The 20,821-nt window shown below is 37.3% G+C and overlaps 1 protein-coding gene across 8 annotated transcripts in view; it reads right to left on the bottom strand.

Moving 5' to 3' along the window:
• STAG1 (stromal antigen 1) overlaps positions 1–20,821 on the bottom strand; it is a 400,292-nt gene that overhangs the window by 44,831 nt on the left and 334,640 nt on the right. For all 8 annotated transcript variants that reach the window (XM_036266503.1, XM_036266505.1, XM_036266501.1 and 5 more), the window contains 3 exons: positions 8,218–8,310; positions 6,111–6,285; positions 4,455–4,594 (listed from right to left, as the gene is read on the bottom strand). In XM_036266503.1, the coding sequence (XP_036122396.1) occupies positions 4,455–4,594; positions 6,111–6,285; positions 8,218–8,310 (408 nt within the window). The remainder of the gene's footprint in view (positions 1–4,454; positions 4,595–6,110; positions 6,286–8,217; positions 8,311–20,821) is intronic.

Raw genomic sequence — 20,821 nt, 5'->3', positions numbered from 1 at the left:
ATACTTTGTGTACTATCTCATTTACCACCCCTAACATGTCTACATTTTATTATATAAACAGTAAAAACATTGACATCTTCAACAGTAACTGAGAAAAATTTAACTAATTTCTCTATAACTCAATTATTTGATACAGAATTTAAAACATTTTTCCTTGCAAGTAAAAAATTAGGAGAAGCTTTATTTGAAACCATTAAATCTGGATGTTATTTCCAAGCTAGAACTTAAACCTATAAACCTATGTGAAGAAGTGAGTATATTAGCTTACCAAATGAATTTTTACAATATTCAAAAAGGAGGGTATGCTTCCATGATATAAAGTATAAAGAAGGGAAAATAAATAAAAAGAATCACCCTTTAAGTGCAATTAAAAATGATCTCAATGTAGGGAAAAAAAATAGAAAAAGATATTATTAAGATACTAAAATGGTTCAAAAGGCAGATCTCTAATAAATTCAGATCTGTAATGACCCCATAGAGAAGTTGGGCAAAAAGCCACAACATAACCAGGGATATAGAACAAAGGGTTAACAAATAGCTATTAGAATACTCATAAAAATATTAAAGCCTATAATGATCAGAGGTGTGCAAAAATTTGTAAGAATGATAAAAGGTTTGGATAAGACTCACTTCTTTTTTTTTTATCCTCACTTGAGGACATTTTTCCATTTTTTGTTCAGATAGAATGGGAGGGAGAGGGAGGAAGAGAGAGAGAGAAACACTGATGTGAGAGAGACACATCAAGCGGCTGCTACCCACACAACCCCAACCGGGGCTGGGGACAAACTGCAACTGAGGCACATGCCCCCAGCAGGAACTGAACCTGGGTCTCTCTGGACTGCAGGCCAATGCTCTAACCACTGAACCAAACCGGCCAGGGCAAGACTCACTTCTTGACACCAAAGCAATATTGTTAAGGGTTGACAAGGAAAAACCATGTTCACCCATCGAAACCCTGTTTAGACATTAGTTTGAGAAGATTTCTCTGATTCCTCTCACTGAAGTCTTTTTCTTATCTTGTGCTTACTTTATAATTTGTGTATCTGTTACTACAATAATTATGCTGAGGTTTTATGGAAGGAGCTAAGCCTTGAAGCTAAACAAACCTAAAATGAAATCCCAATTTTTGCTACTTTAATAATTGTATGACCTTGGAAAGTTATTCAACCTATCTAAGCCTTAATTTCCTTATTTGAAAATGATATGACTTTCTACCTCACAGGATTACTGTAATCAACAAAAATAATGTAAAAGCCTTAGAACAGTGTCTCAAATATAAATGGCAGAAAAATACATAGGCAGCCATTCATTATTTTCTGCTTACATTTTAGATTCTTTATTAATCTATAAGCTCCCTAGTGCAGCAATCATATCTTATTTATATCTCTGGCTACCTGATTTGGTCCCAAGTTTTGGCACCAAAACAAACAAACAAACAAAAAAACATCCCCCCCAAAACAAAACAAAACAACTGGCTACTAGCACAGTGCTCGTCATATTGCAGTTGTTGGCAAAACATGATGAATTACTCTGTCATAACTGGAACTGGATTATACCTAAACATGGATAAAGACACTAGTGGATCAATGGCACACAATATTCTGAATATGCGAAAAATAAAACAGTGCTTCTGATACAAGAATAAGGCCAAATATATCCACACCCATACTCACAAAAAGGTGTTCCCTCTTATCTGTGCCTGTCAGGCTATATTATAAAGATTTCTGAGCACTGCTTTTTTAGAGGATCAAAAGCAAAATAGAGCTTTTGGAAGGAAGAAAAGCCAGGAATATGACCTACCAAAATTCTGTCATATGGAGAATAGATTAAAACACTTCAACATCTCCTAACTTCCCTCAGGAAAAATATCCAAACTTCTTATAGAGTTCATTAAATCTAACCTGTCTTTTTTCCATTTAAAAAAAATTTATTGAATTTTTTTAGAGAGAAAGAGAGAGAAGGGGGGGGGCATCCATTCATTGTTCCACTTATGCATTCATTGGTTGATTCCTATATATACCCTGATGGAGGAATGAACCCACAACCTTGGCATAGCAGGACAACACTCTAACAAACTGAGCTACCTTGCAAGGGTTCTGTCACTTCTTTAAATCTTATCTCTGGCTGTTTTCATAAGCAATCTATGGTGCTATATCAAATTACTTGCATTTTCCCTAAACAGTTCACATTCCTTTGTGATGTTCATGAAGTTCAATCAGCCTGCAAGTCCCCCCACTACTTTTTTGTATGACTAATTTATGCTTATTATCTCAGACATAGTTCTGAAGTCACTTCTAAGCAGTTTTCATTACCCTCACATGTCTTAAGAGTTGGATATTTGTTTTAAGGAACCCCTACACATACCTCCACTATACTGTATAATGCAATTATTAAATTACTTGACTCTCTCCAGCTTTAGACTGGAATTAAAGCAGAAATTAAACACTCTTTTGTAACTTTAGCTCCTGGCAAGCAACATGGCAGTTGGCATACTTACAAGAATATCTGAAGAGATGTCATAAGGAAGAGAGATTAGCTTTTAGCTTTGTGCCATGTTGGGCAAGAGAATATATGGCTGCCCTGGCTGGGTAGCGCATCATCCTGATACACCAGGGTTGGGAGTATTTGTTGTTGTTGTTTTTTTTTTAAGGCAAGATAGTATGCCAAGAAAGAATAAAACCCAAGCTAGTAGCTAATTCAGTGAAAAGAACATAGTAGGTACTCAGAAAATATTCTTTAAATTGAATTAGATTGTATGAAAAAGCCAGTGTGCAAGGAGGTAGAATTTGGCTACATACTATCTTATAATAGAGATGACAATGTGGGGAGAAAGAAAAAATCATACTAAGATAAAGAAAGATAAAGAAAGGCTGCAGGACTTACATATGCATACCCATAAAGTGAGTAGGTTCAGACCAAAAAAATGGAAATACATTGATTGAGCCAGCCCAAAGTTTGAGGAAAGATAGAGCTGGTTACACGGGTTTCAAAGAGGGTTTTAAGGACAGAAGCTGTGTCTACATTTAAAAAGTTTGATCAAGCCCTGGCCGGTTTGGCTCAGCGGTTAGAGCGTCGGCCTGCAGTCCGGAGAGACCCGGGTTCGGTTCCCGCTAAGGGCACGTACTTCGGTTGCAGTTTGTCCCCGGCCCTGGTTGGTCGTGCGGGTGGCAGCCACTCGATGTGTCCCTTCACGTCGATGTTTCTCTCTCTCTCTCCCTCCCACTCTATCTGTACAAAATATGGAAAAATATCCTCGAGTGAGGATAAAAAAAAAAAAAAAAAAGTTTGATCAAGTTTCCTATCGGTTTTACATATCTGATTGATTTTTTTTCTATCAAATTGATTGATTAGTGCTATGTAGACAGAGAATTTTTTTTCTCTTTCAAGAGAGTTGTCTGTCTTCCAATTATATGCCGTATCTCACACAGGTTGATTGTAATGCTTTTTATGGTTAGGAAAGCTTTCTTTTTTCAATTTTTATAAAATCAAGACTAATATAAAAGCTTTCCAAACTTTTGTACTTCCCTTCTTCCACTTGCAATTTTTGAATGTTTTTATTCCCTGAAGGATTGATGCCCCATGAGGGTAGGAATAATATTAGTCTATTTACCACAGATTCCCCAGGACCTGGCAAACATCTTGCACAGAGTAGATGCTGCTTATCTTTTGAATGAATGTATAAATGTGTAGCAAGCTTCTAAGTTCCCTTTGACATGATGCTACTTTATCTATTTGATTTTATTATCATTAGGCTCCCCTCTACACCTATGCCCTGTACTCTGGCCATACAGCTCTGCATGTCAGCTCCATCCCATTCTTGTTCTTTCAGGGTTGGGAGTTTGATCCCTAGTCAGAGCACATACAATAATCAACCAATGAATGCATGACTAAGGGGAACAACAGATTGATGTTACTTCCTCTCTCAACCTAAAACATTAAAAAATAATAATAAAATAAACTAAAAAAAGAGAGAGAGAGAGAAAATACATGGCCTTGGCAGCTTTCTATGGAGCACGCCCACGCCTTTCCCAAACCCCATTCCAGGAATGTTTTCCTTGCCTCTCTCTTTCTCCTAAGCTCCAAAGGCTCTCCTTTTGCCTCTGTAACTTGTTTCCTGAGCCCATTTCTTCTACCGCTCACTTCTACTTCTGTGGCTTTCTAAATAAACTTTCTATTATAAAACAACAACAACAAAGAATAAATATCCTCATGAAAATAAAAAAGCATTCTTTCACATAAATGTGAAAAACTCCTACTTTACAGAATTGATGTAATGGTATAGATAAAAAACTTATACTTACATAAAAGACAGAAACTTTAAATATATCAGAAAATCATCAATAATATATACATAAAAGCTGTGAATTTTAACTTATCAACCTTTCTTTAATTTTTACCTGTAAGTTTCTCTGCCAATTAGATGAAAGGAGAAAAATAAGAATACAAAAATATACCTTCATGTAGTGTTTAAAGATGTCTGCAGCTGCATGCATGTCAACAATATCATAAATAATAAGTTTGCTGAAGGCAGCAAGTAGATTCCTTCTTTTATGTAAGGCCTCAATTTTATTTGCTTCATCTTCTTCATCACCCTCTAACCACAAGAAAATAAATTATGAACTTTATCCAAGGTAAAACAATGAAGAAATCTATATAATAAAACCAGCTAATATTATACCTTCACAAAAAGTTATAATTCAGTTTAGATAAAAGAATTTTAATTATACTAATTATTTTAGGGTGCTATATTTAGTTACACATTTATCAAACATTTGGTAGGCATTAAGGTTCCTATCTTCTAGAGGACTGTTATAGCAAAGACTAACATAAGCAAACCACATGTAAAAAGATTATGTTTTCTGATATTTTTGTCATAATACTGTTGTCTGTTTACCTTAAAAATTGCTGTCTTATTTCAATATTCCTTATTTGCTAATATACTGCCACAGAGGAAGAAATTTCTGGAAGCCTCCCTCCCCCCTAATTTCTGGAAATTTTTAAGTCACAGGAAAAATGTTTTCTTTTAGAAAAACACATGGGGAGTAATGGAAATACATGGGATAGTTTTCAATGCTGGTTCTAAACATGGTTACAATATCAACTAAGAAATAAAATTCATTTTACAAACCGTATGATATACATACACATTAAAAAAAATAAAACCCTATCTAATAATTTTAAGAACTAGTAGTGTTTCTTCCTCATTTTTTTTTTTTTTTTTTTTTTTAATTCTAAGGCTTTACTGGCTTATCTATTTCTAATCCTAGGAAAACTGTCTTCACAAGGTTCCAAATGATAACATTTACCCCATTTGTTTCAAGGCTCTGACCCCTTTCATGTCATGACCTGCCTTTATTTGGAGACAGTGTTCTTTCCATCTTTAGACTCATTAAAACAAAACAAAACATAACAAAGAAACAAAGAACACAAACAAAACCAAAAACTTTTTTCTCTTTCTACTAATTGGTGCTGCTATGAAGCATCAATACTTTGAGAAGTTGAAAATCTTTTTGCTTAAGTAGCAGGTAAATTTTATCTTCTGAGATTAATATGGACTCTAAATAAAGATACTTTGCTTCACAGTCTAGTATTTTCTAAAATGCTCTGTTAAATAATGAACATTCTAATAGCACCAAATAGATCTGTGAATCAGATGTGCCATAGATCTTATCTTAGGGAACTTAAATAATCTATTCACAAATGACCTATATAATTTATTTACCATTATTTATATTCAGTCTAATTTTCTAATTATCATTCTGCAGGCTCAGCACAATTTGACTGGTGAGAATAGATAAATCTTTCAGCACTTAGTATCTTAGTAATATTTTGTTAATTTAAGTAATATATGTTGATCACTCAAAAATAGAAAGGAACTCTGATGCTTTCCTTCAGAAAAACTGAAACAACATCTATCCCACATATACATTTTGAATGTGTATGAAATGAAAAATTTAAACAATTATTCATTATAGCAAAGGAATAAGACTTCACCGTACATTTTTATTCTTTTTGGTTTTTCTAAATTATACAAATGTATTATTAACATTAAAAAAAAAAATTCTAGTATTTTTAAAAATTGAATTTGACAAGATGATAGCTACAAATACCCATGCTCTGGTTCTCCTCATCTTGGTCAATGAAAACGTGATCCATCACAAAACTGAGGAGTTCAGACTGGAGTCCAGTATCTGGATTAAACACCAAAGGCTGAAGGCCCTCCCTGCCACCTGTCATTAATTGGTGGCTAAAAATCATCAAAAGATCACAGAGCAACATGAAAGCCTGCAATGCAAAGGGAATTCATCAGTAAAATATTGCTACAATGACAAATCAATGTTAACAAAATATACTAAATTAAATATAGTTCAATAATACTACCATAATACAAAGTTGGGGTATTTAAATTCCAACTACTTAGTTTCAAAATTATAAACTTATAAAATTAAACACTAGTCACATTTAAGATCCCTCCTCCCCCAAACAGAATCTATTCCTTTCATTTGACTTCATTAACTCAAATAGCTGATTAAGAGATTTTGACTTGAACTTAAGATACAGTACGTTAAACTCAACTTTGGAATACAAAATTGAAAAAATAAATTATGAGACGTTAGAAATCAATCATATGCTGTTTAATCAAATGATAAGCATAAATCTTAAGACAAAGTATAATTCCATAAATTACAATGCAGTACTATAAACCTGCATGCTACTATTTAAAACCTAATACAAAAAAAGAAATCTCTAACAGTAGGTTTAAAATTGAATTCAAGACCATTCACATAAAAACTACTATCTAAAAAGTTTCACAAATTTAATCATTTAAGGAAATTTTCAATGCATTTCTCCAAAGAGAAAATATTATACTCTAGTTATGTTGCCAAATTTACCCTGTTTAATGGATGGTATGAAATAAACCTATCATCAGGTTATTGTAACTGAAAGATTTTGTTGGTAAATCAGGGCTCTCCAAAAATTGATTTCTATGGGAAAATGCAACTTTGGCATGTATTTGGAGATTGCTATATACTTTGCTATCCACCTCTGGCAAGAATCATGGCAATCCATACTCTGACTCTACAACCATGAAATACATAAACATATTTAGAAAGATAGAAAGAACAACTTGAAAAGGAGAGCATAAAAAGAATTCAGGTTTTTTGTTTGCTTTGTTTTTTAACCAAGGCAATAGTTTCAGATATCACCAAAGAGTGATGACACAAAAACACTAAATTTTTTGATTTACCCAGAGCTAGGTAATTTTAGACAGCACTGGTGGGGTTCAGAGATTTAGAGAACATAGTTTAGGGAAGATCATCTTTGTTGCCATTTTAAATTAGATGTTGATAACTCAATAAAGAAGAGACCCATGATAACCTATAGCAAAGAATAAGTACTATTGTACACTTTAACTAGACTAATTAGATTTTTTTCTAGCCCAACATCATAATAAAAATAGTATGGAAAAGGCACATTCTGTTTTATATCAAAGTACTTCCTAAAAGAAAAACAGTAAAAACAGTTTATAAAATCACTTCATGGAAATGGTATTGCCTTAGGCTCTACTTTGACCCTCTGGGGACTGTGCCCCCGCCCAAGAATGAATCTGTTGAACCAATGGCATATGCCCACCTGCATCCCTTCTTCTATACCACTGTCCAGGTACAAGGACTCAGGGATTCCTTGCTTTAACAGATCTGATTCTGCTACCAGAGCCCGCAAAGACTTCTTCGTTAGGCTCAGTGCATCCCCAGTGTGCATAGTCCTAGGTCTCAGGGTGGTCAAGGAGCACCTGTTTGAGGGGGTGATGCTGATAAACTTTGGACATATGGGCTGAAGTGTTCATGTGCATGTATGAGAAGTCATTCCTAGTGTGGGAAAGGATTGAAGGTGAGATGAGAAGACGGTGACTCACAGGCCAGCCCTCCAAGTTTTGGCATAGAATTCTTAGGAGCCAAGGTTTCTAATTTGAACCCAGCATTCCAGATGATTATGTCAGAATACTTGTCAATGGAAAAAAATACATGAAACAGGTTTGTTAGCTTACTTTGTAACTTAAATTTTCAGATACCTATACTCTTGTCCCAGGTCTTATTAATGTTAGAGAAGAACCGATATGCTAAGAACTGCAATAAAAAAATTACATCTTCTTAAATGTTCTGTAATGCATTTTGAGTTATTTTTATTGAGAGCTCTTATCTAATAATTTCTTACCTGCTCCTTCACTGGAGTATTAACATTAGATAGGCACTGTTGGCAAACAGCCAAAAAGGATTTCACTGTTTTCCTCAATACCAACAAATCCTCCTGTAAGACACATTCAAATTTGTGAGCATGAATTATAGTATCTTAGAAAATTGATCCAGAAGAAATAATAAATGGAGAAGAACCAAACGGGATTAAGGTCAAGGAAATTCATAAAACCAAATTTATTGTTGGGAATCAAAGCATATAATTATTTCCTAGTTATCCTAATTAAAAGGGGCAACAAAATTGATAATCCCAAACACTCAGTTTCTATTTTGCTCAATATGACTTTCTCCAACAAATTTCCCTTTATAAATGTGGTCTACTTAGGCTGATATTAAAATTGTTAGTCATGCCCAGCCAGTGTGGCTCAGTGGATTGAGTATTGTCCCATAGACTGAGAGGTCCTGGTTTGATTCCTGGTCAAAGCACATGCCTGGGTTTCTTTCGGGCTTGATCCCCAGTATGGGAAGTGCAGGAGGCAGTCGACTGATGTTTCTCTCTGACAATGATGTTTCTATCTCTCTCTCCTTCCCCCTCTCTAAAAATAAAAATCAATATAAACACATTAAAAAATTTTGTTAGTCATTCCCATAACACATACTAGCTGGTAGGTTGTAAGGGGAGGGAGCATAGCAACACACTGAAAATATCAATTAAGCAACAAATATGTGCTTAGTTTCTCCTATATTCTCAGCATTCTGCAAAATGTTAAGTGAAGACAGAACACTTTAAGACAGTGCTCATGTCCTCAGAGTTCACATCCTAGCAGTAAGTCAGAACAATTAGAGAGTAAGTTTTCAATTTTTTATTTATTTTCTGGCATTAACTCTAACTGTAGTAGAGAGAGAGAGATAAGCTGGAGGGACCTTCATAGGAGGATGGACTTTAATCTAAGATTGCGTGGGTGAATAGGATTTAATTAAATAGCCCTATAATATTCGGTAGCAAGCATCTGAAAAGTATAGAAGGAAATTTAAATTTATCAAGTACCTATATGTGTCAGATACTGGTTTGAGCACTTACTGCTATATAATTTAATATTTATATTGATTAGAAGCAGTAATCATTATTAGCAAGAGTTTGAAACGAGGACTGTCTCATATCAGAGCTCAAAGTCTTCTCACTAATGAGCAGGATGCATGTAGATAATTCAGTATTGTATTGATATTTAAAATAGTAATGAAGATAATTAAATGAGAAAAGTCAGATAATAGAAATCACTCTTAAAAAGTACTTTATTAAACTAAAATTCTTTTAAGATAGTCTTTGGTATTGATGACAGTCTCAATCTTTCTTAGACCTTTTATATCTTAAAGAATGATACTTATACACTTATATACCTTTCCTTTTGCTAACATGAGTCAGTATTTGGAAAAAGGAATAAGCTTATGTTATAGAGAGCACTAGAAAACCACAGTGCCTTTCAAACTGTTAATGTTCCCTGCAGATGAACATCCAATAACCTCAACATCTCTTGACCTTTTTTAATTTCAAAGATATACAATGTGTTAGAGGAAATTTATAATGCACAAGGGAACAGGCAGCTGAATGTTAGAAACCCAGAGTCAGAAATACTCACAGAATTCCCAAAGAAGATAACATATATGCTGAATTTTGAACAACTATTAAAAATTAGCTATAAGAAAAGGTGTTTTGGAGGGCACAGAATGTTCAGAAGCCTGGAGATACTTTTGAGGGACTGTTATTTTACTGTAGCTGGGGCATAAACAGGAAGTTGATTGGCAAGAGAGCAAGCCTAAGAGGAAAACAGGATCCATTTTCATTTAAATGAAGGACCATTAAAAATGTCAAGTTCACCCTGGCTCAGCAGTTAGAGTGATTAGAGAGTTGGCCCTTGGACCAGGGAGTCGCCAGTTCAATTCTGGTCAAGGGCACATACCTGGGTTGTGATTCAATACCTGGCTGGGGTCCTGCAGGAGGCAATGGGTCGATGTCTCTCTCTCCCTCCTCCCCTCCCGCTCTGTCTGAAAATCAATGGGAAAATATCCTCATGTGAGCCCTGGCCGGTTTGGCTAAGTGGTTGGAGTGTTAACCTGTGGACCAGAGAGTACCGGGTTCGGTTCCAGCAAAAAAAATTAAGATACTTAGGAATAAACTTGACCAAAGAAGTAAAGGACCTATTTGCAGAAAACTACAGGATATTGAAAAAAGAAGTAGAGGAAGATATAAAAAAGGGGAGCACATACCTTGTTCATGGATTGCAAGAATTAACATCATTAAAATGTCCATATTACCCAAAGCAATCTATAGATTCAATGCAATCCCCATCAAAATACCAATGACATATTTCATAGAACTAGAACAACTACTTCAAAAGTTCATATGGAACCAAAACAGACCCCGGATAGCCACAGCAATCTTCAAAAAGAAGGACAAAGTAGGTGGGACCACAGAACCAGATATGAGGTTATACTACAAAGCGACTGTAACCAAAACAGCCTGGTACTGGCACAAGAACAGGCAAATAGACCAATGGAACAGAACAGAAAACCCAGAAATGGACCCAAGACATTATACTCAATTAATATTTGGCAAGAGCATACAATGAAGTAAAGACAGCCTCTTTAATAAATGGTGTTGGGAAAATTGGACAGCTACATGCAAAAAAATAAAACTATACCATCAACTTACACCATACACAGAATAAACTCAAAATGGATAAAACACTTAAATGTGATTTGTGAATCCCTAAAAATCCTAGAAGAAAATGTAGGCAACAAAACTTCAGACATCATACGCAGCAGAATTTTCACTGATACATCACCTAAGGCAACAGAAACAAAGGAAAAAAAAATAAACACATGGGACTACATCAAACTAAAATGTTTCTGCACAGCAAAAACAACCATCAAAATGGAAAGGCAACCCACTGTATGGGAGAGCATCATTGCCAATGATACATTAGATAAGGGGTTAATTTCCAAAATATATAGAGTACTCATACAACTCAACAAAAGGAAGACAAAGAACCCAATAAAAAATGGGCAGAGGAACTAAATAGACACCTCTCCAAACAGGACATACAAATGACCAAGAGACACATGAAGAAATGCGCAACATCAGTAAGCATCAGAGAGATGCAAATTAAAACAACAATGAGGTATCACCTCACACTTGTCAGAATGGCCACCATGAACAAATAATCAAATAAGTGTTGGCGAGGGTGTGGAGAAAAGGGGACTCTAGTGCACTGCTGGTGGGAATGCAGACTGGTGCAGCCACTATGCAAAAAACACTATGGTGTTACCTCAAAAAATTAAAAATTGAACTTTCATTTGACTCAGTGATCCCACTTCTAGGAATATCCCCTAAGAAGCCTGAAACACTAATCAGAAAGATTATATGTACCCCCATGTTTATAGCAGCACTATTTACAATAGCTAAGATCTGGAAACAGCCCAAGTGTCCATCAACAGATGACTGGATAAAAAAGCCATAGTATGTATATACGATGGAATACTATGCAGATGTAAGAAAGAAAGATCTCTTATCCTTTGAGACGACATGGAGGGACCTGGAAAGTATTATCCTAAGTGAAACAAGCCAAGCAGAAAAAGACAAATATACATGATCTCACTTATTTGTGGAATATAATGAACATAACAGTCTGAGGAATAGGGTAGACCCAGAGACGTGGAAGTAGGGTACAGACAACCAACCCTCAGAAGAGGGGGTGGTGGGGGAAGGGAAGAGATAAACCACAGAACTTACATGCATTTATGCATAACCAATGGACATGGACAACAAAGCCGGGGACGGGGTTTGGGGTGTGGGGAGGAGGGTGTCAATGGGGTAAAAAAGGAGAAACATTTGTAACAAAAAAAACAAAAAAAGGAACACAAAGTGGTTCAAATAAACTGAAGAGAAACAAATGAACAAACAAAATACACAAAATGGCTGATGGTGTTCTTTCAAGAAGAGTCTCCACCCCTTTCCTGGAAAATTCCTGAATATTCCTCCCCATAACTGAATGCCCTACCCCTCTACTGAGCAGCGTCAATGAAAGAAGTAAATCCCTCTAGGGAGGGGCTGCTCTCCCTATGGAGTACCTTCTCTCTGTCCCACTCCTTCACTAATAAACTCTCACTTTAAATTTTATGCTTGCTTGAATTTGAATTCTTTCCTGTGAAAAGCCAAGAATGAACAGTGGTTTGCAGACCTCCGGTTCTCCAGACTCCTGGAATGCCTGCATGATCTCCAACCTCAAGAGAACATACATAATTTTAACTATTTTGCAATGTAGACTCTACCTTGCTTTCTCCCACCCTCATGTAATATTCCTTATGTTCACTCCAAATTTCAAACACATGAAAAAATCCACAAGACTGTTCTCCAGAGTATTTTGCATATGTTATCACTTTGGATCAAATAAATTCTTTTTTTAATCATCTTTTTAAAAAAATTGATTTGAGCCCTGGCTGATTTGGCTCAGCGGTTAGAGCGTCGGCCTGCGGTCCAGAGAGACCTGGGTTCAGTTCCCGCTAAGGGCATGTACCTTGGTTGCAGTTTGTCCCCGGCCCTAGTTGGGTAATGCAGGAGGCAGCCACTTGATGTGTCCCTTTCATCGATGTTTCTTTCTCTCTCTCTCTCTCCCTCCCACTCTATCTGAACAACAACAAAACATTGATTTGAGAAAGAGAAAGAGAGAGAGACACACACACACACACACATTGATGGTTTGGCTCCTGCACATGCCTCAATTGGAGATCAAACCTACCACCTGGGTATGTGCCCTGACCAGAAATTAAACCTGCCACCTTTGGTGTATGGGAAGACGCTCCAACAACTTAGCCACATTGGCCAGGGCTCAAATAAATTCTTACAAAAATTCTCTCCGCTCAGCTGGTGTGGCTCAGTGGTTGAGCATCAACCCATGCACCAACAGACTGCCAGTTTGATTCCTGGTCAGGGCACAGGAAACATGCCCAGGTTGTGGGCCAAATCCCCAGAGGGGGGCATGCAGAAGGCTGCTTATCGATGTTCTCTCTCATCGATGTTTCTATCTCTCTCCTTCTCCCTTCCTCTCTCTAAAATCAATACAGAAAAATTTTTTAAAAAATTCTCTCCAGTTGTGAACATTTCTTATGTCGACAACAGACAATAAAATTAAAGCAGGAGAACTGACAGAATTTAGGAACTAATCAAAATAGGGGCTGTTAATTATTATGCCTGATTTCTAGATAGCTGCTTGCTAGATGGATTATGGTATAAGTCACAGAGATAGTTAATACAGAAAGAGATACTAAATTAGCAGATGAACTTTAGAGATGATGATCTGAGATCCCTGTAAAATGCCCCAGTGGAGTTGTCTAGTAGACAGTTGGATATATAAGTTCAAAGCTCTTGAGCAAGAATAGAGATCTAGCCCTGGCCAGTTTGGCTCAGCGGTTGGAGCGTTGGCCCATGGACCAGAGAGGCCCAGGTTCAGTTCCTGCTAAGGGCACGTACCTAGGTTGAAGTTTGTCCCCGGCCCCGATTGGTGTCATTTGGGTGGCAACCACTCAATGTGTCTCTCTCATATCGATGTGTCTCTCTCTTCCACCCTCTCTCCCTCCCGCTCTATCTGAAGATAAATGCAAAAATGTCCTCGGGTAAGGATAAAAAAAAAGAGTAAAGATCTAGGAGTCCTCAGCATTTAGATGGCAGCATAAGCAATGGAAGTACAGTCATCCCTCGCCACTTTGCGCCTCAACTTTTGAAAAAACCGCAATAGAGTGAAGCTGCAAAAGTTGAAGTGCGAAGTGGTGAGGGATGATATAGATATGATTGTTCAAGGAGAATAAGTAGAGAAGGGTGACAAAAGTATCCTGATAACACCAATATTTATTTATTTATTTTCCCTTTATTGATTTTGGAGAGAGAGGAAGGGAGAGGGAGAGAGAGAAAGAAACATCAATGAGAAAGAACATCAACTGGCTGCCTCCTGCATGCTCCCCACGGAGGATTGGGTCCACAACCTGGGAATGTGTCCTGACCAGGTATCGAACTGGCAGCCTCTTGCTGCATGGGTCAATGTCCAATCACTGAGCCATACCAGTAGGACCAATATTTAAAAGATGTATGAGAAAGAAGATCTCATATAACAGAATGAAATGCTGGGTCTCTGACTCCACTTGTTCAAACCTGCTTAGTTTTCACTGCTTTAGTTGAAAGTGGTATTTAAGGTGATGGCTTCCACATTTTATTTTTTAATCCTCACCGGAGGACACTTTTCCATTTTTATTCAGATAGAGTGGGAGGGAGAGGTAGGAAGAGAGAAAGAGAAACATTGATGTGAAAGGGACGAATCGAGTGGCTGCCTCCCGCACGCTCCCTACCAGGCCAGGGGACGAATTGCAGCAGCGGAGGTATTGCCCTTGACCAGAACCAGACGCGCAACTCATTGGTCTGTGGGCCAACGCTTTAACCACTGAGCAAAACTGGCCAGGGCGGCTTACACCTTCATTCATTCATTCATTCAAAATCCTCAGCTGAGGATATTTTTCCATCTATCTTCTGACAGAGTGGGAGGACGAGAGAGAGAGAGAGAGAGAGAGAGAGAGAGAGAGAGAGAGAGAGAGAAACATCGATGTGAGAGAGACACATCTACTGGTTGCTTTCCGCACAACCCTGACCAGGGCTGGGGACTAAACCTCAACCGAGGTATGTGTCCTTGATCGTAATCAAACCCCCAACTCTTTGGTCCAAGGGCTGATGCTCTAACCCCTGAACCAAACCGGCCAGTGTGGCTTCCACATTATTATTATTTTAACTCATCTTTATTGTTGAATGTATTACAGATGTCTCCCTTTTGGCTTCCACATTTTTGATGAGTTACTTAATGTTCTTGGGTCTCTCCTGCATGTGCATAAAGTTTACATTGTGGATGAAAAAGGGGTTCTATGGAAAGTAACTGCACAGGGTGATTAGACCATAAATTCTTAACTGGGAAGATCACAGTGGGTAGTCAGAACTCAGGCATATAACTTCAGTGAAAGGTTGTAAGCAAGTCCTATCTATTGTTCTTGTGCCTCTAGGTCAACACACTTTTGAAATGACAAAGTAGGGGTAACCACTCTCAAGAAAGCACATAATCTTTTAACCTCGCCCAAGGATATTTTCTCAAATATCTTCAGATATAGAGGGAGGAGGAGAGACAGAAAGAGAGAGAGAAAAATATCAATGTGAGAGGGACACATCGATTGGCTGCTTCCCACACGACCCCTTGGTCCACGGGCCCATGCTCTTACCGCTGAGCCAAACCAGCCAGGGCGAGAGCACATAATCTTAATGATCCTGTAATTCAATCCCAGCCTTGCTTTCTTTCCCCTTTAGGTAATTTTCCTTAGGTTCCCTCCTTAATTTCAAATGCATAAAAGAAACTGCAAAACTGTTATTCTTTGAAGTACTTGAGATCTTGCTTCCCAGCAACTGTCATCTGTTTTGGCTCAAATAAGCTTATAAAAATTCTCTACAGGTTTAGATGTTTCTTACGTTGACACATTAAACTTTAATTTGTTTTTCTTCTGTAATCTGTCTCATGTCAGTTTAACTGGCTATGTGGCCTTAAAGAATTACTTTATATCTCAGAATCACAGATTTTTATTTATTTATATTGTGTTTTTTTCTTATAAGGTAAATATTATTTGCCCTATTTTACAAATGAGAAAATTGAGGCACAGAGAGTTTGAGACTTGATTAGTCTCATGTGGCTTGCTGAATGAGATTTAAACTCTGGGTCTGTGTAGCTTTATTTTCTGTGCTTCTACGTGCCATACTACTCTTTCTTTTTTAATTGTTGAAAGTACAGATGTCCCCCTTTTATCCCCATTGACCTCCTCTTTCCTCCCTGCCCCCACTTTCCCCAACCTAATGTCTGTGTCCATTGGTTGTGCATATATGCATATAAGTTCGTTGGATTATCTCTTTCCACCCCTGCCACCCAGAATTACAAATTTTTAAAATCTATAAACAAGAGGATCCAACTGTGTATTCTCTGAGAGTGCATGGCATTCTGTGATTCTGCTGAATGAACTCCTAGGTACTCAAATCAAGACAGATGGCAACTGTTAAACTTCCTAGTATGCAAAAGATGAATGTTCACTGTTCCATTGCTAGTACCTAGAATAGTGCTTGGCACATGGCAGGTGCTAGTATTTACTGAATGAAATGCAAGTATACAGACGATACCACAACCCTAGGGACAAATGTGTAATGTGTTCATTTTATCAAACAATAAATAGAGCTTAAAAATGATGCTAGGAGGTATTAATGCTCCTTTATTCTCTTCAATTTCCTGGTTAATGTGCAAAGCAGCAGCCTAGGGAATCAGCTATCTTTGGAGTTGGAGGCAAAAGATTCCCTTAAAGGTCAATCATAAAACAAATGTGTATTATGGAAAACGCTGTCTGGCTGGTGTGGCTCAGTGGTTGAGCATCAACCCACGCACCAAGAGGTTGCTGGTTCAATTCCCGGCCAGGACACATGCCCAGGTTGTGGGCCCGATCCCCAGTGGGGGGCATGCAGGAGGTGGCCAATCGATGTTCTCTCTCACTGATGTTTCTCTCTCTCTCTCCCTCTTCCTTCCTCTCTCTCAAAAATCAATAAATAAAATTAAAAAAAAATCAATTAATGAATGCATAAATAATGGAACAACAAATCGATGAATTCTCTCTAAAAAAGTACTTTATCCTAAAGTAACTGTGGGTCAGGTGATAACATTATACTGAGATTTAAATTATATCTTGGTTATTTTGTATCCATTTTGCAAGTAGCTTCACTAGCCTGGCTAAAGATTTTTTTTTCCTTGCACATCTGGTGAAACCAATGAGAAGACCCTAACCTAATATGCCCAAATGTGAAACAGCTAAAATAATTTCAGTTTATCAGTAACCTATTGACAAAGATAAAGAGAAATCTCTCTTTCAAAAAATTAAGATGATATTTTCAAAATACATTAGTGAAGAACCTAGCCAGAGAAGTATCAGCAATGAAGAACCCCCAAATAAAGGTGGCACAATTACAAGAGTGATTTTATCAAATAAAAGCTATATTAGAAAGAAGATGCAAAGGCTCATCAAACTTGACTTACTTTAACATCTTTGGAGGAAAAACAGATATTAAGCCCTTGCCTGGTAGCTCAGTTGGTTAGTCTTTCCGATACACCAAGGTTTAGGGTTCAATCCCAGGTCAGGGCACATACAAGAATCAACCAATGGCCCTGGCTGGGTGGCTCAGTTGGTTGGAGCATTGTCCCATACACCAAAAAGTTATGGGTTCATTCTATAGTCGGGGCACTTACAGAAGGAAACTAATTAATGTTTCTTGCTCACAATGATGTTTCTCTCCCTTCCTCCCTCTTTCTCTAAAATCAATGGACATGTACACAGGTGAAGATAAAAAAAGAATCAACCAATGAATGCATAAATAAGTGGAAAAACAAATGGATGTTTCTCTCTCCCAAAATGAATAATAAAAAACCCCACCAGATATTAAAGGTAGACTGACTCTTAAAAGCCAACGATCAATATAATTATAGTAGTCAGTGAAGAAAGATAGTTTAATTCTTACACACACATTTACACACACAAATATGTGCAGATTTTAAATGGGTGATTCCTTTTCATTTTGTATCACAATTGTATGTGTCTAGAGAAAGACCAAATTTAGTTTTTTGTCCACAGTTATGAATTACCACTAAGATAATCCTAGCCAAGCCCGGCCAGTGTGGCTCAGTGGCTGAATGTCGATCCATGCAGCACGAGGCCGCTGGTTCGATTCCTGGTCAGGGCACATGCCCAGGCTGTGGGCCTGATCCCCAGTGGGGGGCATGCAGGAGGTGGCTAGTCGATGTTCTCTCTCAGAGATGTTTCTCTCTCTCTCCCCCTCTCCCTTCCTCTCTCTCTCAAATCAACAAAGAAAAAAAGAAGATAACCCTAGCCCAAAACTGAAGCCATGGAAAAACTAGTAGTAAATATATAAAAGTAGTTCAACATTATCTGACAAATATACATTTTTTTGAATGGGCATAAATAAAACAAAATCAACTATTAAAACACAGAACTAAACCAGGTTAAAGATCTCAGAGTATAAAAATAAAACCTGTTAAAAATTTAGTGATCAATTTTCATGATTTAAAAAGGGGCATAAAACCAATCTAGTTACCCAGAATAGGCAAATACAGTTATTAACAAAGTCTGGTAAACAAGACCAAGGGGTTACCTTGCTAGGTCAGGGCCTGGCAAACATTTTGTGTAAAGGGTAGACAGTAAATATTTTAGGCTTTGTGGGTTTTACAGTCTCTGTCACAATTACTTAACTCTGCCACTGTAGCATGAAAGCAGCCATAAATAGGACACAAATGAATGTGCATGACTCTGTTCTGTTAAAACTTTATTTATAAAAATAGGCCAGCCTTGGCCAGTTTGGCTCAGCAGTTAGAGCGTTGGCCCTCGGGGCCAGAGTCGTGGGTTTGATCCAGCCAAGGGCACATACCTCAGTTGCGGTTTGTCCCTGGTCCTGGCCGGGGTCACGTGGGAAGCAACCAGTGGATGAGTCTCTCTCACACTGATGTTTTTCTCTCTCTCTCAGTCTCTCACCACACCCCTCCCTTCCACTCTATCTAGAGATAAATGGAAAAAATATCCTCAGGTGAGGATTTAAAAAAAAGGCCCAATTTGGCCCCTAGGCTGTAGTCTTCCCAGTCTGTACTAGGCTATAAAGTACTTTGGAGGCATAAACTGTAGTGGATAAAAAAAGAGGCCAAGTACTACATTAGACAAGCTAATGGGAGGTCTGCATGGCGGGCCTTACAAACTCTAAGACTGAAAGTAACCACATAGGATGGTCTGAACAAAAATTCCTAACTGAAAGAGGGTCATAGTGGATAGTCATGTCTTAGACCTGTAGTTTCCTTGACAAAGCCCAATCTTTACCTTAAGTGCGCCTGTTTACTGTCTTTTTAAATCTAAGATAACATACCTTTGAAATGTCAGAGTTATCTTCTTTTCTAGACCCTTCAAGGCACAACTGCCTAGCACCAGACCACAGAACGCTCTCATTGTTATCCTGTTCCCTGAAACCATCTTGGTGAGCTATAAAAGTTAATTTTTAACTACCAATGTAAAAGAAGTATGTTTCTCTACGTTGCATTTTTATCCAATCCCAGATATTTTCCCATTTTGCTTTCTCCTTCCCCCTTAATCTACCGCCAATGGATTTCATGTAACTCTCTGTAGGTCTCCTTCTTATAGTCTACTATCATGTATAAAATCAGCAACAAAACTGCCATTCTCTGGAACATTTTTCAATCCATTGAGCTTTTGCTTCCTAGCAATTGTTGTCAGATTGGCTCCAATAAACTCATAAAAATTCTCTACAGGTTTGGACGTTTCTTATGTCAAACACTGTGTTATGTTTATCAGTACTTAGCAGTTACTGACACATAATGAGGCTCATTAAATTATTTTTCAACTCAACTAAGTCATAATCCATATCAAATGTGATAAAAACAGATGGAACTAAATTCATTCATTTGGGATACACCAGTGACCAACAGACAAAAAGCCTTTCCATTGTGGTAGGGTAGTCCTTATGTAGTACCTTTGAAATTGCTTTCTTATATGAATAACTGTTACTAGCTTCTCTTTTCAGGGATAGGGAAAGTGTGGTACTTTCGTGAATACACAATAACATAACTATTGAATAATTTAAACCCCAAATGTAATACCTAGTTTTCAGTGTTGTTGTTCTTGGCTATTTGAATCTCCACCTGCTGACTCCTGCCATTGCCTCAAAGGCTAATCCACTCACTTATGATTCAGGAACCCTTAAGCTGCCTAGTGTAGTTCCAAAACATCTTCTTATTTCTCTTTCCTGTAGTGTACAAAGATGAAGAAAGATAAAGGAGGAATCAGAGGGACAGGGGAAAAGTAGTAACTGTTAGAATCAAAATGAGAGACTTGGATTCCCAAATTATTCCAACTTACACAGGGAGGATAAAATCTACAATGTTGTATCCCAAACTTACACTAGCTTCTGAGCATGTTTACATAGTCCTATAGCCTTAAATAATAATAGTTCATTTAGTATCAAGTCTTGTTTTTGGCACAAGGGAAGATTAGACTAAGAACTATAATTTAATGCCATCAAAACAACAGTTGCTGTTTACTGAAACACTTTTCAGTTTAATCTTTCCAACAACCCTATCCAGCAGTAAATATCGTGCATTCGAAAACTAAGTTCAATGGTGAAGTAATTTGCTTATCTTTGGTATAGGTGGTAAGAGATAGAGAGAAAATTCAAACTTGGATTTAACTCTAAAGACCACATTCCAACACAAAAAAATGCTGGAAATATACACTATTTATAAACTGGGTCAGCAACAAGAAGTCATTTAACAAATGCCTAGTAGTTATAGAATGGCCACTGGGGGGAAAACATTTTAAAAATAAAACCTACTTAGAAAGGAAAATGCATTACTATGTCACTCAGAGGATATTAAGTAGAATAAGATAACTATATCTTTTCTATTCAAATAAATGACCTGACAGGAAAGTAAACTTCTTTT

Source organism: Molossus molossus, unplaced genomic scaffold, assembly GCF_014108415.1.
Source record: "Molossus molossus isolate mMolMol1 unplaced genomic scaffold, mMolMol1.p scaffold_m16_p_18, whole genome shotgun sequence".
Taxonomy (NCBI): Eukaryota; Metazoa; Chordata; class Mammalia; order Chiroptera; family Molossidae; genus Molossus; species Molossus molossus.
The sequence above is the reverse complement of the archived record's forward strand: the minus strand, read 5'-3'. Positions and strand labels throughout refer to the sequence as shown.